Source organism: Apodemus sylvaticus, chromosome 10, assembly GCF_947179515.1.
Source record: "Apodemus sylvaticus chromosome 10, mApoSyl1.1, whole genome shotgun sequence".
Classification (NCBI taxonomy): Eukaryota; Metazoa; Chordata; class Mammalia; order Rodentia; family Muridae; genus Apodemus; species Apodemus sylvaticus.
Window position 1 is genome coordinate 15,399,142 of NC_067481.1, and position 19,119 is coordinate 15,418,260.

The 19,119-nt window shown below is 45.7% G+C and overlaps 1 protein-coding gene and 1 pseudogene across 3 annotated transcripts in view; one reads left to right on the forward strand and one right to left on the reverse strand.

Moving 5' to 3' along the window:
* Window positions 1-19,119, reverse strand: part of Helz (helicase with zinc finger) — a 143,307-nt gene that overhangs the window by 115,208 nt on the left and 8,980 nt on the right. For all 3 annotated transcript variants that reach the window (XM_052197429.1, XM_052197428.1, XM_052197427.1), the window contains exon 4: window positions 776-1,003. In XM_052197429.1, the coding sequence (XP_052053389.1) occupies window positions 776-985 (210 nt within the window). In that variant the 5' untranslated portion in view covers window positions 986-1,003. The remainder of the gene's footprint in view (window positions 1-775; window positions 1,004-19,119) is intronic.
* On the forward strand, window positions 9,170-9,564 carry LOC127695354 (60S ribosomal protein L36-like; annotated as a pseudogene).

Consider the following 19,119-nt stretch of genomic DNA (forward strand, 5'->3'; position numbering starts at 1 on the left):
AAGTGCTGGGATTACAGGCGTGTGTCACCACCGCCCGGCTTTTTTTTTTTTTTAAATAGACTATTTTGAAAACTAGTCTAAGGGTTCCTGGTGAATCAAATCCCACCCCTGCTCTGCCCCAGCTGTAGCAGCCCCCAATCATTCCTGTGAATGACTTGGGAGGCCCGACAGACTCCACTGCCCTACCCTTTCCCTCTCCCCTCACTCACTCTCCCCAGTCACAGTGGCCTAGCTACTGTTCAGATTTGACTGTGATGCCTCTGTCTGAGGGTCCCTGCCCTGTCTGTCCGTTTCCTTTCCTCCAGATCTCCACACTTGCCCTCATCCTCCCTTCCTATCACCTCCTCACTGGCGGGCCGGAGCCACCTGGGTAAAGGCCATCTCCAGCATGGCCGCTCCGGGTTCCTGCGCCCTCTCCTTTCAGCATGCTGTCAACCTAGTGTGCAGCCACTGCAACAGCCACTGCTTCCGTCTCTTCCCCTGCTAGACTGTGACAGGAAGAAGGCTTTTCTCTCTTACCAGTATACACGTGAAGGTCCTAGAACAGCGTCTATCAGACAGACGTTCTTGATAAACAGGTATTGAATGGTGAGTACCATAACACAGTTTGTAAGGTTTTAAAATAGTTGTTTGCCATTAAGAATGTTCACCAGGTATTTCCCTTGTATCTGTCCAAGCCTAAGCTAGCTCATTTGTACAGAAGGTGTCCAGCATATGGTCCTTGTAATTACTGGTCCACCAACAGCATCCCTGGTTACCAACAGCATTCACTCACCAATTGCAAGAATGAAGCAATTCTGTAAAGAAGACTCTCGATTTTGATGCGCTCAATCTCCACTGGGCACGGCCCTGAGAAGTCGGCCCTGGAGTACTGGCCGAGAGAGAGCAGGGCGTCTGTGCAGTGCTGGAGGGCCATGTCATAGTCCTGCCTCTGCAGTGACGCACACGCTTGTTCACATGACCTTTCAGCTCTTCTGTCTTCCATGACTCAGGGACAAAAATCCTAAACATGAGAAAAGAATGGGTGTGACTTAAAGACTCAGCAAAGGGCTGGAGAGATGGCTCAGCAACTAAAAGCACTTGCTGCTCTTGGAGAGAAACCAGATTCGGAACCCAGGTTCAGCTCCTGGGCAGCTCACAGCTGACTCTAATCCCAGTTCCAGAGGATGATGGCCTCCTTAGGTACCTCATGCATGCAGTGAACACACACTCAGAGGGACACACATAGGCAAAAGAGGTTTGCAAATTATGAAAGATCTTAAGAATATTTGTTTTTTAAAAAATGAGACAGAGATACATAGAAAGGCTTATAAACTCTCTCCCCATGTCCACCCCAGCAACTGAACGCCCTTGGGGGGGCCTGCTTCAACAAGCCATCTGGCCACTGCAGCCAGCTGTGGACAGTGTGAAATCTAACACGTATATTTTAAGAAGCCTTTATTTACTAAAATCCATGTTAAACTCCCCACCATAAGCCACCAGGATCGAACTCTTCATAAGTGAAACATAAATGAATGCTACAAAGTACAGATTAAAACAAGATTCCACTTTTCTGACCAAAGGAGCAGAAGAAACATTTCCTATCTAAATCTTTAGTCTTACACTTCTGTCAAGTGTGTAAATCAAAATCCATATTATGTAGGATTTTTTTTCTCACACCCTTAAAAAAACTAGCCAAAGTCCGAGCTGGGCATTACTTCAACACCGCCCACATTCCCAGAAGGTCAGGCCATGGGCGAGCAGCCTTAAACAGAGATAGCACATTAGGTCACTGCTTTCCAGGATCTCAGAGGTCAGCAGAGGTGCCAAAGCACAGGCTACCGAAGACCAGAAAAACTCATTCCATCTGAGGCGTGAGCTGGCTCCAGAGGTAAACAAGAGTTCACCATACAGACCACAGCAGGAACAAACTCCAGCTTTGCAGAGACAAGAGTTCAGCTGAACTAAAGGGCTCAGTGGGTACGGGCACTGCACCCAACCTGCCCGCCTGTCCACCCCTGACAAGCCCAGGGTAGAAGAACCAACTCCTGCAAGCTCTCCTCTGACCTCCACACATGCACCCACACATCCACAAGGACATTTTTTTTTAATGTTTAAAAAAGGAAGTGTTCAGCTGAACTCAGCAAGAGGAGATAAACCACACGTAAAACTCAAGATACCAAAAAGCAGTAGGGTAGGGTAGGAAGAACTAGAGTCAAATACCATGAGAAAGGGAGATTCTTCCCACCAATACATGAAGCACATGAAGGACGGTGGTAAACAAAGTCGGAACCTATCAGCGTCTCAGTGGTAGAGCCCTGGCTAGCATGTACAGGGTTGAGTTTGATTCCCAGGGCTATGAAAAGGGAGGGAAAAAAGAAGTAATCTATCAATGTCAGTCCTCTGAAGGACAGTCAGCACTGACCACTAAGGGTGCACTAGAGCCTAGAGCCAGCGAGACAACTCAGTGGGAGCCGTGCTTGCTGCCACACTGACAGCTAGAGCTGATGGCAGGGTACCACAAGGTAGGAGCGAGCCAACTCGTCTGACCTCACACGTGCTCACACCTCCACCCACACAAAGGCAAAGTCTTTTTCAAAACATGTTTTTGAAATTAACTAAAACCCAAGCAGTTGGGCACAGCTGTGAGGGATTTTTCTGGGATGGACTATTTGAGGTGGAAGACCCACACTCAATCTGGATCGTGTGAAGTCAGAAGACACACCTTATTCTGGTTCACACAGGGAAGAGGGAAGAAGCTTTGCCTCTTGCCCTGCTTGACTTCAGGAGGGTTCATCTGTCCTGCTGCCGGTGGGGTTAGAACCTACTTCTTCAGGCAGACATAGACGGGCAGCTCTCCAAGACTGGGACTCCAGTCCCAGGTAGAGCCAGCTGAGACAGCCAGTCTCGTGGGTTAAACACCTACTGGATTCCTCATCTTTGCACGGGAGACAGTCATTGTTGGACTGCATGGGCCAGAGCCTGTAAGTCACTCTGTAAATCCATACATATTAGTTCACTCTAGCAGAGAGAACCCAGTAAAAGAGTTCAAGACAGTAAGAGGCTCGCAGGATGGCTCAGTAAAGGTGCTTCCTGAGAGAGCCAGCAGCTCGTCTGACCCACATATCCCACAGTGGAAGGAGCGCCATCATACACACACACACACACACACAGAAATCCAAGCCTGCTTCTCCCCAGGCCTTCACTGGGAACAGAAGACTGGCAGAGACGACTCTGCTTCAAGGCCAACTGCTGCCAACCTCCTCCCCACCTCGTCAGGGCTGCAGCCTGCTTCACTTGGTCAGTTCTTTTAGCCCTTCTGCTCTGACGACCTCTGTGCTCCCATGGCCTTATGGAGTTCATCTGTCCCGCCACCTCCTCAGCCTACAGCAGCCGTCTCCAACCTGTAGGTCGAGCCCCTACGGGGTTAAACAACCCTTTCACAGGGACTGCCTGAGACCATCAGGAGACACAGATTATGATTCAGGAGCAAAATTATAGTTACGAAGTAGCAACAAAAGTAGTGTTATGGTTGGGGTCACCACAGCATGAGGAACTGTATTAGCAGGTCACAGCATTAGGCAGGCTAAGTAGCACTGGCGTACAGAAATGCTCTTGGCTGGCATCCCCAGCTCCAACCTTGAGAGCCTGGCTCTGCCCTCAATAAGCTGTTCTGCTGCCATAAACTGCAGTGCAGGTCGAGAGGCATCAGAAATGAGCAGAGCCCTTCAGCTTCCCATCCTGCTGATACTGCAGAAGACACAGACGCCCTGCAGGAACTGGATGAGAGGGGCCGAAGGGGACACAGCATCAGTATATGTCAGCAGTTAGCAAATGCGAGCAGTATATGAGAGGCAATACTGTATTCTCTAACTTTCTCAATCTGGAACGTGTGTGTGTGTGTGTGTGTGTGTGTGTGTGTGTGTGGTGTGTGCATGTGTGTGGTGTGTGTGGTGTGTGTGTGTGCGAGTGTGGTATTTGTGTGGTGTGTGTGTGGTGTGGTTTGTGTGGTGTGTGTGTGGTGTGGTTTGTGTGGTGTGTGTGTGTGTGTGTGTGTGTGTGTGTGTGTGTCGAAAGACACATCATGTCTCATCATGTCTCGTCAGTGTCTTATCATGTAAACCAGGTTGGCCTTAACTCACCTCTGTGAGTTTAAGAGATCCATCTGCCTATTACTACTATTACTACTACTACTACTATTACTACTACTACTATTACTACTACTACTATTATTACTATATGCTTATGGAAGTTCCTCCTAAACCTGGTATTCACAAAGGTCAAAGGAGAATGTCTGATCCCGGGGACTGGAGTCAGAGTTTTGACCCCTATGTGGGTGCTGGGGAATCTAACTAGGGTCCTCTGGAAAAGCAGCCTTACCTCCATCACTCCAGCCTCTCCCTCTTAAATGGCGGGACTAAAAGCATGCACCATAGCCAGCCTGGTGCCACATGCCTTTAATCCCAGCACCAAGAGGCAAAAGGAAGTGGATCTGTGAGTCCAAGGGCAGCTTGACCTGTGACAGTGCCTGGCACAGCCAGGGCTGCACCGTAAAGCCCTGTACACACAGACGCCGCCTCACTCTGTCCAGTGCCCTTTTTCTTTCTTTTTTTCTTTTCTTCCCTTTCCTTTTTTTTTTTTTAAAAAGATAAGGTCTCTTACTGAATCTGGAGTTTATCAATCAATTTGGTGAGGCTGGCTGGCTGAAACTGCCGAGGATCTGCCTGGCTGTTTTCCCAATACTGGATTACAAGTACGCAGTACCACAATTGGCTTTTCCTGGGATACCACCATCTGAACTCAGGCCTATATGACGGGCCTTACCAACTGAGCTGCTTTTTCCCAGCTCCTGGAATTTTTAACTAAAAACAAAATATGGTTTAAAATGTTTACACTTAACATGTTAAGCATTACTACTTTTTAGCTTTTTGGGGTTTTTTTTGTTTTTTTGTTTTTTTTTTTTTGGTTTTTCAAGACAAGATTTCCCTGTGTATCCCTGGCTGTGTTAGAACTCACTGTTAGACCAGGTTGCCTGCCTCTGCCTCTCAAGTGCTGGGATTAAAGGCATGTGAGCATCATCTGCTCTCTTTGTTTCAATCTTTCTTTCTTTCTTTCTTTTACATATTAATCATTTAACATAAAAAAATAAAAACTATGTTATATTAACTAACTAGATAATTCAACAAATAGACAACATCTCTTCAGTCCCTAGTCTCTTCAAACTCCCTCAGCTTCCCCTCTGCATGCTATATAACTCCCAGTCAGGTTTAAAAGAGTTTAAACATTTCAGTTATGGTTTATGTCCCTAAGATAAACATATATTGACTTGGTAAAATTAATTATCATTTCTGGATTGCTGCAGTGGCTCTACCACCACCCCTAAGACCAGCATACAGGGGCTGGGGGACAGCTCAGCGCTTAAGAGAACTTTGCCACTCTCCCAGGGGGCCCAGGCTCAGTTCCCAGCACAGTCATGGTAGCGCACTGCCCTCCCTCTGCAGCTCTAGTTCCCAGGGGTCCAATGTCCTCACTGGATCTCCATGAATGCACACACATGCAGGCAAAACGCCTATAGCATAAAAATTAAAAATTAAATCGTTTAAAAAAGAAAGAAGAAAGGCATTACAAAACAATCACTAATTCATGGCACACATGCCCCCAGAAACACTCGGGGCTCCAGACCTCTGTGTGTAGGGAGCTGTCCCGTACAGCAGTCTGTTGAACAGCAGTCCCAGCCTCCACCTCCTAGTCACAGAAGCACATCTGCCAACTTGTAGTAATGAAAACCATCTCTCAGCATTAACAAAAAAAAAATCAGCCTCATCGGGAACTGACAGATAAGAACGTAAGTAACAGAAAGGCAAGCTATGGCAGATAGAGCTACCAGGAAGACTGAGGCAAGACAGATCCCACGCTCACAGCCTGCCTGGGCTAAGAAGCAAGCTCAAGGACAGCCTGGACAATTTAGTAAGACCCTGTCCCAAAATAATTAAAAGGGTTAATCCAGACGGCTCAGTGGTAAAGATGCTTGAGGCCTATGCTGACTTTTATCCCTGGGACTCAGACTTTTGCATTTTATTTCTAATGATGTGTACATATAAGGATCATGTGTACACATGAGTGCAGGTACCCTTGGAGGCCAGAGGTTACAAGAGGCAGCAAGATGCCCAATGCAGGCTCTAGGAATTGAACTCAGGTCCTCCGGAAGCTCTTAACCACTGAGCCAGCTCTCAGCCCCAGTTTTTGGGGTTTTGAGACAGAATCTGGCTTACAACTCAAGAGTCATCTCTGCAGCCCTTTTTTTTCTTTTTTAAGATTTATTTTATTTTTTAATTCTGTGTTTGTGTGTGTGTGTGTGTGTGCGCGCGCACACACACACACACACACACACACACACGCATGTATTAAAAACAAAAGTTTAGCCGGGCAGTGGTGGTGCACGCCTGTAATCCCAGCACTTGGGAGGCAGAGGCAGGCAGATTTCTGAGTTCGAGGCCAGCCTGGTCTACAGAGTGAGTTCCAGGACAGTCAGGGCTATACAGAGAAACCCTGTCTTGAAAAAACCAAATCCAAAAAACCCAAAAATGTTTAAGAAACAAGAGTGTCAAGTGTTTGCCTATCCTTAATAAAGTCCTAGAATAAACTCCAAAAGCTACAGGAAAGAAGAGACAACCCAGGTACCAAAACACAAAGCACCCCACAAAACTCACAGCCTAGACAAATACTCTAAACATAAGTGGGAATAAAAACAAGCCAATACTGCCCGAGCTGTGTCCTCGGGAGGTAACACAGCGTCCAGTGGCAGAGACGCTAAATCAGAGGCCCCACCTTGACGCTCACCCACTTGCTACTTGCCAGTTCCGTGGCCTGGAGCAAGGGACTTAGCCTGAGTTTCTCAATTTACCATCTGGAAAAGGACAGTAAGACCGCTAACACTTCCCTCCTTGGGGTACTCTGTGAAGCCCTTAAAATGATACTTTGCAGTGGTTAATTCCCCTAAACTTGCAAATTTTCACTTGTGTAAAATGGAAATCAGTTAACACTCAGTACTCTCCAGCTGGAACTAGTTCGAGAAGTTAAGAGCACCCAGGTTCAGTTTCCCAATGCCCACATGGCAGCTTATGTGCCGGCAAAACACTCACTGCTGAAATAAATATATCTTTAAAAAGAAATTCAGGTGCTAGAGAGATGGCTCAGCGGTTAAGATCTTTTTCTAAGGACCCAGGTTCAATTCCCAGCACACACACACACACACACACACACACACACACACACACGCACACACACACACACACACACGGCAGTTCGCTACTGTCTGTAATTCCAAGATCTGATGCTCTCACATAGACATACATGCAGGCAAAACACCAATGCACATGAAATAAAAAATAAAGTGTTTAAAAAAACAAAATAGAAATTCAGATTTCCAGCATTTGGGAAGCAGAAGCAGGGAAATTTCTATGAGTTCAAGGTAAACCAGAGCTACAGGGAGACTCTGTCTCAAACAAACCAACATCCAAAACTATAAAATACGGTACTGCTGTTAAAGAAAATAAAACACCACTCTGTGACAACTCCACCTACTTGACAAAGGAATGATTTCATCTTAGTAAACAGGTAATGGTTATGTGGGCGCAGTCACTGCTTCCATGGACACCATACTTACATATACAAGCACACATGTGAGAATACACATACACAAACAATTAAAAATATAATAAGAGCTATACAGAGAAACCCTGTCTCGAAAAAAAATATATATATATAATAAGAAGCCGGGCAGTGGTGGCGCACACCTTTAATCCCAGCATAAGAGATAAGAAAGAGATAATGTGTCAAAAGATCCAAGTAAAAATAAATCAATAAATAAATAAATAATAGTAAAAGAAGATACTCACCACTATTAACTGTCAGCGAAATGCAACTGAAAGCCAGGCTTAGCCATCACACCCTGGACAGGTGAGTTTAAAGGGCTGTGGCTAGCAAGACATCTTGGCAATTATGAGCACTCGCTGCTTTCCCAGAAGCCCCAGTTTTGGTCCTAGTGTGCACATAGCAAGGGAGTCTGATGCACATCTATAACCTCAGCTCAAAGCTCTGTGGGGCTGGCTGGCTTCCAGGTTAGCCAGGAAAACACAAGCCCCCAGTTCAAGACAGATTGTACCTCTAAAGGAGCAGGCAGAGAGTGACAGCACCTGTCACCTTTTTCTGGCCTCCACACATGAACACGCCCATACTCACACACTGACACACATGTCTCAGTAACACCTTGCTCTATCCACTTATCCCAAGACAATGAGAACCAAACGTACACACACCTGTAAATAAATGTTTACAGCTGCTCTAGTCAGAATTGCTAAAAATTAAACTCAAGCATTCTTTAGCAGTTAAAAAAAAAAAGTGGAAAACTACTCAGCAGTGAAAAAGAACAACCTACAACAAACAACCTGGGTTAAACCAAGGTTCAGCGGGAAAGGTGCTTGCTAACAAACCTGAAGATCTGTTAGATCCCCAGAGCCCAACGGCGGGATGAGAGCGCCAACACCCAAGTTATCCTCTGGCCTCCGCATGCAGGCAGTCAGGTAGACAGACAGACAGACAGACAGACAGACAGACAGACACACACAAGGATATTGATAATTAAGAGCAGAAAGCAGCCCTCAAGCTTGCAGGCTGTATGGTCAGTGACAAGCCAGGGGAAGCCCAAGGCTCTAGGGCAGCGTGAGTGAGTCCGGGTTTGGAGAGGATAGCTCCGCACTGTAGACTGACTGCAGACTCAGGTCTGCCTGAACCACAAGTGCATTAAATTAATGAGACTATTCGCCAAAACAAATCAGCTTTTCAGAGCACAGTGGCGCACATCATTAGTCCCAACACTTAGAAAGCAAGAGGCAGGTGGCCTCTGTCAGTTCAAGGCCAGCCTGGTCTACAGAGCTAGTTCCAGGATAGCCAAAGACAAAAACCCATCTCAGAGGGAAAAAAACTAAAAAATTAAATATAAACAGAGTACAACAATACCAATAAACTAGAAAACAATAAAACAAGGATGAATCTTAGTGTCGTGATTGACAGACTTGTAGAAAATAGGTGCAAAATAAGTGGGTTATTAGTAAATGAAACTACTGGCATTCCCCTGCTCCACCACCTCAGGCTGAAAGCAAGCATGCAGCCTCAGAAGGAGCAGTTCCGCTTCCTGTCTCGGCCGCCATAGGAGAGCAGCAGCCATGGCCCTGCGCTACCCGATGGCCGTGGGCCTCAACAAGGGCCACAAGGTGACGAAGAACGTCAGCAAGCCGAGACACAGCCAGACACAGCCGGCGCCGCGGGTGCCTCACCAAGCACACCAAGTTCATGCGGGACATGATCCGGGAGGTGTGCGGCTTCGCGCCCTACGAGCGGCGCGCCATGGAGTTGCTCAAGGTGTCCAAAGACAAGCGCGCGCTCAAGTTCATCAAGAAGAGGGTGGGCACACACATCCGAGCCAAGAGAAAGCGGGAGGAGCTGAGCAACGTCCTGGCAGCCATGAGGAAGGCGGCAGCCAAGAAGGATTGATGAAGCCTTCCCCAATAAAAGATAGTTCTTGCAGCTTCAAAAAAAAAAAAAAAAAAAGAAGGAGCAGTTCCCAGTAAGCCAACGGTGGAGGTCATCTGGCACAAGACACAAGTTGCTCTTGAAGAATGCCATCATAGCTAGATGGCTGGTCTGGGTCCAAACACTGGAGGAAATGAAATCAAGGTGTACCAGAGTGCAGCAGGCAGACTGCTGGGACCCAGCACATCTGTGTGACAGCAACCATAACCAGCAGACCACCTTACATAAAGCCATGAATCTACTGTTTCTTTGAGAAGCCTCGGAACTCACTGCACCTTGACCAGCTTGGCCTCTTACTCACAGAGACCTACCTGGTGGGATTAGGGCCATGGTCACCATGGCCGTCCTATTTTTATCTGAAAACAAAAACATTACTAGGTGAGGTAGCCTATGTCTGTAATCCCAGCATTTAGGAGGCTGAAGCAGGAAGATGCCCCAAGTCCAGAGCCGTCTCCAAAACACCACAGAAGCGGGGTGGGGGGCAAAGGATTGCTGCTCACTCTTGTATGTGAAACACAAGCGTCAAGATCCAGGTTCCATTCCCAGTAGAAGTTCTGCACCTTTATAGCCAGCTGCATTAGTGAGCTCCAGGGCTGTGAAAGACTTTGTCGCCAAAAAAACTGTAGACAGCAGCTAAGGAGGACCTCCAACACCAGCCTCCGCACATGTGCACACATACACACACACACACACACACACACAAATACAACACCAACCAGCTGCAGTCCTTTCACTGACTTCTCTTGTCAGTGTGGCCACAGAGCTCTTTCATCTCAAAGCCTCTAGGATTTAAAGTGCAAGCAGCAACCGTGATCAAATTCCAGGGCCACAGTGATAACCAAAATGCCTCCACTCCAGTCAGGATGGTTTCCACATCTGTCTTCTCTTCCCCTCTATCAACACAAAACTGCCTACTGCACAATTAACATGAAGGACCCATAAGCATTTCCAAAGGTTTAGAAGACTAATAGCTATATTCAATCTCTTCTTTCCCTGAAATTACTAACAGCACTCATTGAGTCTTTTTTCTTTTTGGGGGACAGGGGTGTCATATCAGTACTGGAGTTGAACCCAGGGCCACACATGTGCTAGGAAAGCACTCTATCACTGAGCTGCAACCCTAGATCCATAACTGATTCTTGATCAAGACCCCTGAGCTGTATCTTCCTTTTGGACTACATATCCATCATATGTATACATAAACAATAAAGTCATGGAAGAACTTAAAAGACAAAGTTATATACAAGGTTCTTGGAGATGAGGGGTGTAGCACAGCGGCCTGCCTAGCACTCATGGGTTTGATTTCCAACATCATATAAATGAAAGATGGCTGACACCTGTAATCCCAGCACTCGGGAGGTGGAGGCAGGAAGATGAGATGTCAAACACTCTCAGCTACAGAGCACAACTCAAGACCATCACAGTCTGGAGGAGGGCCGGGAAGGCTGGCTCAACAGCAGCTGCTGCCACACCTAAGACGTAGGTTCAAGGCCTGGGACTCCTGCCAACCTGCCCTCTGACCTCCAGGTGGGCGCCATGGCATGCACCTGCCCACATGCATGTATACGGGCATGCACACTCACACGTATATACATACACGCACATGAACAATAAATGTAAAAACCTATTAAGAGTTGGGCTTTAGTCATAGTAAACAAAAAAATTTTAATAGATTTGGTCATACTAAATATGTTTAAGTTTCTTTACAAAACAAAGAATATAAGCATTTTAAATTTGAATTTGAAATCCACATTTTTTTAAGCTAGTCATGTGCCTCTATTTTGCCCATAGGATTTCCAGTATTACCCTAAAATAAGACTACACTACAAAGTCAGTGTGCTGTGACCACAGGAAGAAATCCAGACTGACCCACATGAGCTCTCCCCCTCCCTGGTGATGCGCGGCAGGGCCCAGCGGACGCAGCCACAGCAGAAAGTATGAGATGTGCCACAGACACAATGCACTGGGCTAGCCTGGCCTGGACTCACTACATGGTGCAGCTGACACGACTCCTCTGGGAGAAAAAGTAAAGAGCATTACCCACCGCAGGGGTCACATGACTCCAAGATGCCCACCTAGTAATGTCCAAGCTCGTTACCCAGCACCCAGGGGGTCACTCACAACCTGGCCACAACCTTAACGTTCTCAATACCGCACACACAGACCCCAAACACAGTCAGGCCTCTGGCAGCACCAGTATCCTACCCACAGCATTCTTCTCAGCCTCTCCGGACCTACTGACATCCTGCCCTGCTTTCAGGGACCGCCTCAAATCAGCCTGCCTTCCTTCAGAATTATTGAGCCTCTGGTATCTATTACCTTGGATTATATACAGTAAGTAAAATACTTAACTGCCCAATACACCTCTTAGGTATGTAAACAGGTGTCACGTGTTCTGCCATTTTTATCTCCAGGATAACCACCACATTCACTAAAACTATTCAATAAGAACTTCAGTTGAATTGTCCAAAGCAATGGCCTAGCGTAAGTAAAATACCAGGCCTTCCCAGAACTAGAATGCCAGCCACAAGGAGTGCAGTATCAGGTTCCTCATCATCTGTGTGCCCAGTTCTATGGAATACACAGGCACTTAGCAAAACAAGATCCTATTTATAGTAACATACTTACTATTCAACTAAGCTTGCATTTTTCTCTAAAACATAAAAATCACTGAGCACACGCGCACACACACACACACACACACACACATGCGGAAGGAAAGAAGGAAGGAAGGAAGAAGGGAAAACATAAAGAAAATGTAAGGACCAGTGAGATAGCTCAGTTCTTATGATCTGAGTTGTATCCCCTGGATCCACATGGCAGAAGAAGAGAACTGACTCCCGTTAAGTTCTCAGCAAACTGTCCATTGATTATGTGTGTTTGTGCATGCACACACACTAATAATTGTAAAAAAATTTTTTTAGCTGCTAACCATACAAGAAGCATTGGGATAGCCTAAGCCTCTGAGAGTATAAGAAGAAATCAAGTTTACCAACCATACTCTATTTCAAACTTCCTCTTTCACAAAGTGGTAATGCTTCTAAACTCCAAACGGATATAAGTACAGCAAAGAAAACTATTTTACAGCTGGATAGATGGCTCAGCGGTTAGAGTACTGCCTGCTTTTCCAGAGGTCTTGAGTCCAATTCCCAGTAGCCACATTGTGGCTCGCATCTGTAATGAGATCTAATGCCCTCTTCTGGCATCCAGGTGCACTTACAGATAGAGCACTCATTTACATAAAATAAATAAATCTTTTAAAAATATATATTTTATTTTTTGTGTGTTTCATTTATTTAAGATAGGCCTTCATATGCCAAAGCTCAGGCTGGCCAAGATCTCATTGTGTAGCACAGGATAGTAGAATCTCACAGCAATCTTCCTATCTCGGCCTCTTAATTACAGGTATAAGCCACAACATCAGGACCTCAAAAAAATCTTTTAAATGTATAAAAGAAACCTGAAGGACTGCCTGTGACCTATTTTGGTAATAATTTGTTTTTATTTAAAAGAGGAAATTGATTCTTTTTTCCACCCATCACTGACTTTTCCCTAGATCAGTTTTCAAAACTGCTAGCACCTCTAGAGATAAACTTGTTTCAGTAATTCCAAATTATTTCCTAAAGAGCTGAGTCTTATTTAACACCTCTCTGAATGAATAAAAATACCCCGACACTGAGAAGCAAACAGAGCACGCTCAGGAGACCTCGGGCTGTGGTCTGAGTGTGCTCTGAAGATGGCCGCCTGAGGCCTGACAGCACCAATCTGATTCCACGGAAATGTGGAGAGGGAACCAAAGGTAAAGTTGTCCTTTGACCTCCACTCAGCACAACAGCACAAGCACCCACGCACGGCTTTGTTTTGTTTTTTTAAAGAACAAATTCTAGCAAAGATGGCTGCTTTTTCTGACAGGGTCTGTAGCTCAGGATAACCTGGAACTTACTATGTCACCCAGACTAGCTCCAAATTCCAGATCCTCCTGCCTGAGGCTCCTGAGAGCTGGGATTAACCGGATGTACTAACCTACCTCAATGACATTTTTACTATAAGACAAACTTTTCTGGCTGGCTATGGTGGTCCACACCAGCAGACAATTAACTGATGAGGAGAACATGGCAGCGAAATCAAGGGTTCAAGGCCAACCCAGGATTTCTCACTAACCCCCTTTCTATATTATTATCTAGTATTTCTGCATTTTACTGTTATAAAACCACTTCCTTTGTAATTTTTTTCCTTTCAGATTATCCATATAGACATGCAACTAAATTAGTTCAGAGTAGCTGAGCTTCTTAAAGAACAAATCAAAATGAAAGAGCCAACTTCCTCAGTAAAGCAAGAGCTGGCAGGAGTTGTGGAACACGCATTAATCTCAGCATGCAGGAGGCAAAGGCAGGCCAGCTGCAGGCCAGTCTGGACTACACAGAATTCCAGGCCAGCCACAGTGGCAATAGTGAGACTCTATCTCACAAACAAACAAGAACAGTGTATTGAAGGCAGGAGTGATAGCTCAGTGGTTAGAGCGAGCGGTGCTCTCACAGAGGACCCAGGTTCTATTCTCAGCACCCACATGGTGCGCATCTGACAGTTAACGCCATTTCTAAGGGATCCAATGCCCTCTTCCTATGTGTGCACTATATGTACATGATACACAAACATACATGCAGGCAAAACACCTAGTCACACAAAATAAAAATAAATAAACCTTTAATTAAAAAGTTATAAATAGTGCATTGGGCTGGAGAGATAGCTCAGCCGTTAAGAGCACTGACTGCTCTTCCAGAGGTCCTGAGTTCAATTCCCAGCAAGCACATGGTGGCTTATAACCATCTGTAATGGGGTCTGATGCCCTCTGCTGGGTGTCTGAAGACAGCTACTCGTATACATAAAATACATAAATCTTTAAATTCTTTAAAAAAAAAAGGGGGGGGTGCATTGGGCTGGATGTGGTGGTGCACACCTTTAATGCCAGCCCTTGAGAGGCAAAAACAGCCAGATCTGTGAATTTAGAGCCAGGAAGGAAGGAAGGAAGGAAGGAAGGAAGGAAGGAAGGAAGGAAGGAAGGAAGGAAGGAAGGAAGGAAGAGAGGGAGAGGAGGGAAAGAAAAAGGAAAAGGAAGAAGAGAGGAAAGGAAAGGAGAAGAAAGGAGAGAGGAAAGAGGAAAAAGGAAAGAGGAAAGGAAAGCTGCCAAATGGTCTGACAAAGGTGCCATGGAAACCGGAACTCTCCTGTGGAGGGGGCGGGGCTAGGTGAAGCTTAGGTAAGAACTGTGCTCTACACCCGCACCTCTGTAACTCTGAAATTACTCCAAATGCTTATTAAAAGTAAAAATGGGAAGCTCTGGGTGGTACTGTTGTAGTTTCTCTCAATCCGTCTATCCTTTATATTTTTCAACAAGAACCAAGTTTTATTGAGGCAAAAATAAAATGGCCTAGAGTCTCAGCCCAAGACACAAAGCAGAAGCAAGCAGACATTCTACATGCCTGCTCCTTCCCTTCCCCACGGCGAGTCCTCCGCTGTGGCCTACCACTCGGCTTACTTCTTACTTAGACTTACTACGTCTAAGACCAGGGCTGCAGTGATGGTCAAGAGAACTTGAAGAAGACTGAGAGTCCCTAGCACCCTCATGGTGGTTCCAATCCTTCTATAACTCCAGTTCCAGGGGATCCGGCACCCTCTTCTGACCTCCGTGGGCACCAGGCACACACATGGTACACAGATATACATACAGTCAAAACACTAGACACAAAGTAAATAAAGTGTGTGTATGGTGTGTGTGTCTGTGTGTGTATGCATGTGTGTATGTGTGTGTGTGTGTGTGTGTATGTGTGTGTATAAAACAGTCTTCTAGAAACCAAATCATGCTACTTTCCTTACAAACACAAAGTCTGAGGTCATAGAATCACTTCCAGAGCGTGCCTTACTGTAGGTGACAGGAAAGCAAAGATGTCTAGATTAGAAGAGCCGGACACTCACGCACTCCTCTCCTGGTATTTCTACGTCCACATCTTTGCATAATAAGAATGTCGAGATTAAAATCCCATCATCCTCTCTGCACCGTCAGAGGGTGAGGCAGAGAAGCAGATGCTTCATGGAACCTATCCCCATGTCTACTTCTTAAGGCTCCCAACCATAACCAAGGTGTCACCTGACTCAAGGCTCAGGACCCATGGTGTTTCCTTCCCTCCCCTACCTACCAGTCACCACCTCTCCACATCAGTCTCCAAATTACTTCTTACATCCACCATTACTTTTCAAAACCACCAACCTAATCCAAGTCCTCATCGCCCTCCTTTATAAAACTGCCATGAATCTGACTGGTCTCTGCCGCCCTTCTCATCCCTTCCAACCCACCCCTCACCCAGTCCCGACCATGGACAGCATCACTTTCCCCATGGCTGATACTATCCCAGGATGCTATGCATCCCAAGCCACCCCATTACCACCCTACCTTGCTTCCTTCCATACCCTCTTCTTTCTGTTGCTCTCCATCTGCGTATGATTTACATACGACCCCCCTCAGGCAGGAATGTTCCCCACTATCACAAGAAGGCTGTACCATATGCCCAAGCACTTCATGGGACGGCACATGGACTCCCCACCTCATTCTCATCTGTCCTCTCATTCCTCAGTAACCGTCTTACAAGACAACGGTTAGTTCCTTCCAGCAGGACTCAAGAGTAATGACACAAGGGATATGCCATGGATAAGCTAGGGATGTACTCTCATCAGCCACAGGGGGCGTCAGAAGCCCTAACTGATCAAGCCCAAGCTCTCCTGCTTCACCTCATGCATGCCTCCAGGATAGCTGAAGCCAGTGGCTCCTGTCCAGTAAGTGCTTGCTAAACTGAATCTTGGAATCACCAACCGACCCCTTACACCACAATCCCCAGTGCCCCTCACGCACTCAGACTGTATCCTCATTACAAACTGTTTCACTGAGCTCAGCCTGGCTAGCCTCCTAACCATCTCCTAGCTGGTTATACGTGCCTTTCCATGCAAAGCCACATCAATCTTGACTGTGTGACAATGCAGCAGAAAAGGACAAAGACGATTCCACTAGGTAAACGCAACAATAAAGGTTAAAGAGCTCCAAGAGTCATCTCAGACCGCTAACCAGAAAACTGTTCCCAGGACAATGTGCTTCGATCAGAGTAGAGCGCAACTGGAAAATCTGTATTTGCTAGCCATATAAACTGGCATGACACCACACCCTTGGTGCTACTGTAAAATATACATCAGAATCTATAAAACACTCATTAACATAAATATCTTTAAACATAATAGCATACTCCTAAATTTATCCTAGAGATACAGTCAGAATGTGCGTTTATGCACATTTTTTCCCTACGTACAATGACACAGATTAAAGGATTAACAGATAGGACTAGGGAAATGTGGCTGCTCTTCCAGCGGTTCCAAGTTCAATTCTCAGCAACTACATGGTGGCTCACAACCATTTGTAATGGAATCCAATGTCCTCTTCAGGTGTGCAGGAGTACATGCAGACAGAACACTCAAACATACATACATACATACATAACATAACATAAATAAATAAATAATTTTTAAAAATAGATAACTGAAAACTAGCCAGCAACATAAATAAATAAGGCGAGCCAGACAGACACAGACAAACTTGGCGATGCAGTTCAGATGGTGAGCTGTTTGGCTATCAGGTCAAAAGCCCTGATTCAGGCCTCAGGACCACATTAACCACCATACGAGAGGAATTCACGGTCATGCCAGACTATGCAGAGAGTCTGGGGCCAGTCTAAAATGAAGTGAACTATTTCCATGTGTAAATTAAAATTGTAAAATTTCGTTTGTTTGTTTGTTTGTTTGTTTGTTTGTTTGTTTGTTTGTTGAGACAGGGTTTCTCTGTGTAGCCTGGGCTGTCCTGGAACTTGTTCTGAAGACCTCAAACTCAGAGATCCACCTGCTTTTATGCTCCCCACTCCCCTAGTGCTGAGATTAAAGGCATGTACCCACCACACTCAGCTTTAAATTATGAAAATTATAACATAAAATGTTCCTCAACATCCAAGAAGAAAAACAACTATTTATGGGTAATAAACCCAAACACTGAACAATTTCAACACTAAGAAAGCACCAGAGCCTGGAAAGATGGCTCAGAAGTTCAGAACACACTCTGCTCTTGCAGAGGAGCAGAGTCTGTTTCCAGCACCAATGTCAGGTAGTTGACGGACCTGTAACTCCAGCTTGTGTGCACTCCTGGTCGAGACAACCACGGTTACCTACACCTCAGTTTTCCATTTTTCCTGTTTTTAAAACAGGGTCAATCCTCCTGCCTCAGCCTTTCTAGTGCCAGCTTAGATTGTGAAACAGCATCTAGGGGTAGCTTGAGATTCCATATATAGCTCAAGAGGTTTCAGCTAGTAACTCTCTAGTCTCCCCAAGTCCCGAGGTCACAGACAGGACCCTCTTTTCCCTTCTCCATCTTAGTTTGTCTTGCTTTTTTTTCTTAAGTTATTTTGTTTTGTTTTTTAGCTTTTTGAGATAGGTTTTCTCTGTGTTGACTTGGCAGTTGCTTTGTAAACCAGGCTGGCCTCAAACTCACAGAGATCCACCTGCTACTGGCTCTGAGAGCTAGGATTAAATCATACGTCACCACCTGGCCATCTTAATTTTAATGGCCAACCATCTCCACAGCAGACAAATCACACTAAATACACACATACTCAAGACTACCGTGTGTTAATGCCACATGTTACTGTAAACTTCACAAGTATACATGCTGTGTTCATGTCTCCAGGAGTCACAGAAACACTCTTCTGACTCAGTAGTGGACTGTTGAAGGGAAAAGACAGACACGGGAACACATTGGAGAAGCCAGGGCCAGGAAGCCTGAGGACAGTTAGACAGAAAAGCCAGGTGTGGCAGCATGCTCTGGTGACCCTAATAACACTCAGGAGAGGCAGAAGAGGAGGAGCCTAAGTCTGAAGGCAGCCTGGGCTTTACTACAAAAGTCTCTCTTAAAACAAAACTAGAAGTAAAGAATGTTCATTTATAAAAAGTACAAAAGATAAAAACTCAAGCTTGTACCTGGCAGAAGCGTGTGCCTGACAGAAGACTACTGCTGAAAAGACATGGAAGTTTAAACCCAGCGTGTGTCCTGTGTGCTCACGCCCAAGGGCATCCTAGAGCCAGCGTCAAAATTGGTAGTGCAAGTGACCTCCTGGAGAACACAGCAGCTAGGGATACAGTTCCAGCAGAGCCCTCGATGGGCACGCACAAGGCTTGTGTTTAATCCCCAGCATTGCAAAAGAAAAACAAAGGGAACGAAATGGTGATATTGAGAGATGTAGATATATAGATGTAGGGGTTTTGTTTTTTTGAGTTTTTGTTTTGTTTTGTTTTGGTTTTGTGGTTTTTCAAGACAGGGTTTCTCTGTGTAGCCCTGGCTGTCCTGCAACTCACTCTGTAGACAAGGCTGGCCTCAAACTCAGAAATCGACCTGTCTCTGATTCCCAAGTGCTGGGATTAAAGGCATGCGCCACCACTGCCCAGCAGACTTAGAGGTTTTTTGAA